Raw genomic sequence first — 5,712 nt, forward strand, 5'->3', positions numbered from 1 at the left:
AAAAAACTTTCGTATGATTTGATGTTTGATGGATATGGTTTACTTGACATATGACTTTGACATAGCAATCGATGACATGATATTAGCAGCTGATGGTATGTTGGTTGGTTGGCTGCACAGAGTACTTTCTACTTATAATGTTGGCTGGCTGATTGAGGTGTTTATTTTACACAATTTTTCCCAAAGACCAAGTTCCCTTGTTTTCCCGATTTTCCTTCGATATTTTCTCCAATGGTTTTCTAAACTGTGAGTTTTCTACAAACTATGAAATTATTATTTCTTTCCTGAAATTCCTGATCTGACAACCTTGCGTTAATTATTCCAAGTAATTCCAACCGACAGTAGTATCATGGTTCTATCAGATAAGATTACACTTTAAAATATTAATATCGTACTCTTAAATAGTTCCTGAATTTATTATTATGAAGGATGCCCCACGAACAGAGTTATATTCAAAATATGTCACAATATTCATTGTGGTATCTTGTTATTGGTAAGTTTTTAATATATCATTTGTGATATCGTCAAGCTAGATCTGGATTCTTATAGATGGGTTTATGTTTCAGGATTGTGTCAATAACGACAGTATTTGTAAATAAGACACTGCTCAGCAGCAAGTCGGTAGCTTTGGAGGCACCCTTGTTCATCACATGGTTCCAATGCATAGTGTCATTTAGCATATGTTTTATACTGAGCAAGACCAAAGGAATCCCTGGGGTGTTTGATTTTCCAAAAGGCTCACCATGGAGTATAGATGTTTTCAAAAAGGTATTTTTTGTACGAGACTCTCATATCTCCTAATCCTATTCTCCAATCGAATAATCTAGAGATGCCACTTTCTAAGAGACAGGTTTTTGTTTTGCAATATTTTTTTAATGTTTATTGAACAACTTAAAGTCTTAACTTTAAGTTGTATTTACTCATTTCTTTATTTGTAATATTTAAAGTATGCTCTATAAAATGTATTAAAACAATTTCCAGGTTGTCCCACTGTCAGTAATGTTTACATTGATGATAGCAACCAATAATCTATGCCTTAAGTATGTTGGTGTCTCTTTCTACTACATCGGGAGATCACTCACTACGGTTTTCAATGTGATCTTCAGCTGGCTGTTGCTGGGTCAAGCCACTTCCATTAGATGTATGACATGCTGCGCATTTATCGTTTTTGGATTTTATCTTGGGGTGGACCAAGAATCTTTGTTAGGTGAGTGATGATCATGCACATATACATTTAATAGAGACGGTTATGTTATCAATACCTTCTTTTTAATGAAATCAGTTTCTCAAGTATGTAGCTTACTAAATATTGAGTACATAATAAAATTTACTACAAAAATAGTATCTTATTTGAAACATAAAAGTACTAGACATCCATAGCATCAGTTAATAAGCAGTTATTAAATGGCAAAATAATTTTAATTAAAAAAATCTTTTTTCAGGATCATTTTCATTAATTGGCACAATATATGGTGTCGTTGGTTCTCTTATGCTATCTCTCTACTCTATCTTCACAAAGAGGGTACTCCCTCATGTCAACCAAGAGGTGTGGCTACTGTCATACTACAATAATGCATATTCCATAATCATATTCCTGCCTTTGATGGCATTGAATGGAGAATTTTTGGAATTGGTGTGCTACTCACACTTTAACAGTCTAGTTTTTTGGTGGCAAATGCTTATAGGTGGTATTTGTGGGTTTGCCATTGGATATGTCACATCATTGCAGATTAAGGTAAGTAGCATTATGATACAGCCATTTAAGAAGATTTCTTACTCATAGCCATACACAAGTTTACATAGGTTTTCCGTACGAAATTGAATAGGTATATAAGTATAATAATACCATGTTACCGAACACTGTAAAGTGGAGAGCTCCCATGTTTTGCGAGTGAGGATGCAATCGGAAAAACGCTCAGATGAGAGAGTGAATATACGCGTATACAAGTGCGTTAAAATTCCATACAAAAGCGCTTGTAGAATTTTTGATTTAAGAATGTTTATCTTTTGAATTATTTATAAACTCTCAAATGTACCTACTTTAAAGTTTAACAGTTGTCCCCAAGCTGGGCTATAAGCCTGTCCTTGATAAGGTAGGCTGAAATTACAATAGTTGTAAACGAAATACGACACGAACGCGATGTCCTTTAATGCTCGAAGGACCAATTTGGGTGTTGCGACCTTAGTGAGGTTTGCTATGCTAAAATAATAGTCAAGAGAGAGAATAATAGTCAGAAATTACACAGCTAAAAATTTATTGCTCTTTCGGCGATCGAATGCTGACTCGCTGGTGCATCGAACACAGTTGGAGAATAAAATTATAATTATTAATTGGATAAAATCGCTAATAGCTAATTAAGCAAGAATTTGTCTGAAGACAAACTCTTGTTAGATACTAGCTGCTATAAAACAAAATACGAAAACACAGAATAAAAACTACTTATCCCATGAGTATCAGTAAAGTAATAGAGAGCACATAATCTGGTTTTTGAATATGTTATTAAATATTATTTGTAATTTCCAGGTTACATCTCCACTGACCCACAATATATCAGGCACAGCCAAAGCATGCGCTCAAACTGTGATGGCTACACAATGGTACAATGAAACCAAGAATTATTTATGGTGGACTTCCAACATAATAATATTAGGCAGCAGTGCACTATATGCTAGGTTCAAACAGCAAGAAATGGAGGTCCAAGCTAGAAAACCACAAGAAGAAAAACGTAGTATAGTATGATAGTTGTGGCAATAATTTGTATTTATAAGACTAGACTGATTAACTGAATGACAAAAGAATTACCTAACAATTTTGTAACTGTGCCTTTATTTATAGTACAGTCGATACCACATAAACCTACCCAAATTAATTGCTTAGCACAAGGTCACTTGACATGCAGCTGACATAAATGTAATAGACATAATTGTAAATAATTTAAATAAATTCTACTAATTCTTAAACTGAAACTTGTGCTCTTAACTTTTTTGATAGAAATGAAGCTATTGCTTTGTATTTAGAAATAGAATACACATTATTATGTTCTTCTGGATCATTCATATGATCATACAATTCTATTCCATATGTTATATTCCAGTTCCTTGTAAATAATGTACTATTAAAAGATATCCATTCTGTGTATCTGTACCTTTTTGTTCTTATACTGTAACCCATTATTTTTATTTTCTTTAGACGGGGTTTGTCTGAGGTTTTCTTTGGGTATACACTTGGTCTAGGATATTGACTGATTGCAAAATAATTTAAATAACTGGGGAATTTAGCATCCATTAGTGGAACTAAATTTTGGCCATCAAAGCAAAGGACTGATTCATCTATACGTCGACATTTGGGTATGTTAGCTTTTATACCACTCAACTGCACCAATGTAGGGAAAATGTCAACTAGTTCTACTGGAGTTTCTATGGATTTGGGTACTTTTCCCGGGATGTTAAATATCAGAGGAACTTTGAGTGCAGCATCAAAGTTGCTGTATTTAGCCCATAGACCATTTTCACCTAAAGACCAACCTGGAATTAAAAAAAAGTAAACTTTAAATACAAACAGTATTTATACAACAGAAATAAATATATTGATTGCGGCAAGACACGCATCGTGTGTTTTGTAAATCCAGCTCAGCGAGGGCGTAACAGAGCAGATTTTTTGAATTTTGCAATTTTTTTTTAATCAGCTCAGACGTTGCGTCCTAAACAAGGACTAGATCTGTGGACTAGATAGTTATACTTCAAAATTCAAAATAATAAACGTGACATAATTCCTTACCATGGTCGCTAGTCAATACAACGATAGTGTCTGTTTTATTCACATAGCTCATTAGTATGCCTATTAAGTCGTCTATGTATGTCGCGGCAGCGTAGTAGCTTTGCCTAATTTTCAAGGTCCATTTAGGCGGCATGGTTCCGTACGGGAAAGAGATGTTGAGGCTGCGAATGTCGGTCCTTCGTCGCACGTCAGTCCAGGGGTGCCACGCCACTGGAGGCATATTAGCAGGCATCTGCGGATATTTCGGTAGATGGACTTTTTTGAGCGGAACTCTCCCTGAAATACAAAGGTAATAAATTGTTGTAATGTCTGATATGATTTACCATGATTTTGCAACAAAAAATTACAACGAAACTTACGTAAGTATTTTCTAGGATATTTGAGTGGCACGTGTGGTTTATGGAACCCAATTGCTAAAAAGAAAGGTTTGCTACGCCTTTTGGATAAAATATTTCTAGCATATTCCAAGGATTGCAAATCTGGTAAAGATCTTCCAGGTTGGTCTTTAACTCTTACAGGACATACTAGATTTCTCTGGTATTTACCAGAAGTCTCATCTTTACACACAGCGTCTTCTTTATATTTCTCTGTGGGTGGATGATATGGTAAATAGGTCCAACTGAGAGGAAAATCATCTGTGTAGTTAGAGCTAATGCCTGGATGAAAAACTTTACCAACGGAGTACGTTTCGTAGCCATTATCTTTGTAAAGTTGTGGAATTGTTGTAAAATTCCCAGCTGATGACCGCCAATAGCTATAAAAATCGTATAAACGCAAGGCGTCGGGTCTTCTTCCAGTCAATATTGAATTACGGCTTGGTGCACATAATGCTTGCTAAAAATATTGTGTACAAATTTATTGGAGAATTACATTATGATATCGAGGAATAATTCAGCAGTTATACCTATACATATGCATCAAGAAAATGTTGTTTGATTACCTACCTGTGCGAAAGTATTTTTAAAATAAATACCATTTGCCGCCATTTTTTCAATATTTGGTAGGGAAACTGATGTTTCCGGTGGAAAGCGGAAATCGTCAATAATTATGAACACCACATTCTTGATTTCTGGATTTGCTGTCGCAAGGCCCGCAATATAATTATAAATTAGATATATGGTTAAATATAGATCACGACGCATAATTAATCAACAGTTAATAACTAAAGGACTTTTTAATTTAAATTATATTATTATGTTACGGTGTCACATTTAAGTACATTTTATAAGATAAATATATGTACACTGGATATGAATCTACGATACATAACAATAAATGCATTCAATACAACTTGGATACCTCCATGACATTCTTAGAACAAATGGCAGTCCAGTTTCAATCAGGTAGGTAAGTACATCTTTAAGTTTGTTCCATGTCTGTATAGCTATACAGACATGGAACTATACCGTAATATTGCTATACCGTAGCTACGGTATGTCTAGAGGCGCTCTATCCCACCATTCATTCTGTAAAAAATATATTATCATACATATGTGTGTTGAAAATGTAAAATTTTCATGTACCTATTACTTTTAATTTACACGCGTTTTTTAATTTGATTAATAAAATGTCATAGTAAAAAATGTTATGAAAGTAATTGATGAAACGGAACGCATCTAAAAATCTCATACACCAAGACTGGGTCAAAGAAGAAATGCGAAATTGTTGCAGAAAGGTTACTACTTAACTGAATAAAAAACACCCTGTTATTCATAAAAAGTTAAACGATACTTGAAAACATATTTCGCCACTATCGCACTTAACAAAATATGGCATTGACAGGACGAGATAAAACATAGTTTAGCTTAGCTTAAAGTATGTGCTTTTTCTTTTTATGAATAACAGAGTTACAACCAATGTTTTATAGGTACCTATTTAGCTAGTCTGTGTCTTTTGTATTCTTTGCCAAAGTGTTTTTCCACACTCTCAAACCA

At 34.2% G+C, this 5,712-nt stretch overlaps 2 protein-coding genes across 2 annotated transcripts; one reads left to right on the forward strand and one right to left on the reverse strand.

Annotated features, from left to right (window-relative positions):
- The first annotated feature begins 139 nt into the window (after nucleotides 1-139).
- On the forward strand, nucleotides 140-3,139 carry nac (neuronally altered carbohydrate). The gene is made up of 5 exons (XM_053744311.1): nucleotides 140-493; nucleotides 567-768; nucleotides 982-1,207; nucleotides 1,443-1,735; nucleotides 2,525-3,139. The coding sequence occupies exons 1-5, from the start codon at nucleotides 423-425 to the stop codon at nucleotides 2,738-2,740; spliced, it is 1,008 nt and encodes a 335-aa protein (XP_053600286.1). The 5' UTR covers nucleotides 140-422; the 3' UTR covers nucleotides 2,741-3,139.
- Nucleotides 2,239-5,324, reverse strand: Ids (Iduronate 2-sulfatase). The gene is made up of 4 exons (XM_053744307.2): nucleotides 4,723-5,324; nucleotides 4,138-4,612; nucleotides 3,779-4,054; nucleotides 2,239-3,525 (listed from the first exon to the last, which is right to left on the reverse strand). Exons 1-4 carry the CDS (start codon nucleotides 4,918-4,920, stop codon nucleotides 2,957-2,959), a joined length of 1,518 nt encoding a protein of 505 aa, XP_053600282.1. The 5' UTR covers nucleotides 4,921-5,324; the 3' UTR covers nucleotides 2,239-2,956.
- Nucleotides 5,325-5,712: the final 388 nt, after the last annotated feature.

The sequence above is a fragment of the Plodia interpunctella genome, chromosome 4 (assembly GCF_027563975.2).
Source record: "Plodia interpunctella isolate USDA-ARS_2022_Savannah chromosome 4, ilPloInte3.2, whole genome shotgun sequence".
In the NCBI taxonomy this organism is placed as follows: Eukaryota; Metazoa; Arthropoda; class Insecta; order Lepidoptera; family Pyralidae; genus Plodia; species Plodia interpunctella.

What these genes read in the sequence shown, in the direction of transcription:
- Ids (XM_053744307.2), bottom strand. Translation starts at nt 4,920, where the DNA reads ATGCGTCGTGATCTATATTTAACCATATATCTAATTTATAATTATATT. An exon ending in TTAAAAATACTTTCGCACAG is followed by an intron (nt 4,613 to 4,722) that starts GTAGGTAATCAA and finishes CAATATTTTTAG; the next exon opens with CAAGCATTATGTGCACCAAG. An exon ending in ATATCCTAGAAAATACTTAC is followed by an intron (nt 4,055 to 4,137) that starts GTAAGTTTCGTT and finishes TTTGTATTTCAG; the next exon opens with GGAGAGTTCCGCTCAAAAAA.
- nac (XM_053744311.1), top strand. Translation starts at nt 423, where the DNA reads ATGAAGGATGCCCCACGAACAGAGTTATATTCAAAATATGTCACAATA. An exon ending in GGACCAAGAATCTTTGTTAG is followed by an intron (nt 1,208 to 1,442) that starts GTGAGTGATGAT and finishes ATCTTTTTTCAG; the next exon opens with GATCATTTTCATTAATTGGC. An exon ending in TCACATCATTGCAGATTAAG is followed by an intron (nt 1,736 to 2,524) that starts GTAAGTAGCATT and finishes TGTAATTTCCAG; the next exon opens with GTTACATCTCCACTGACCCA.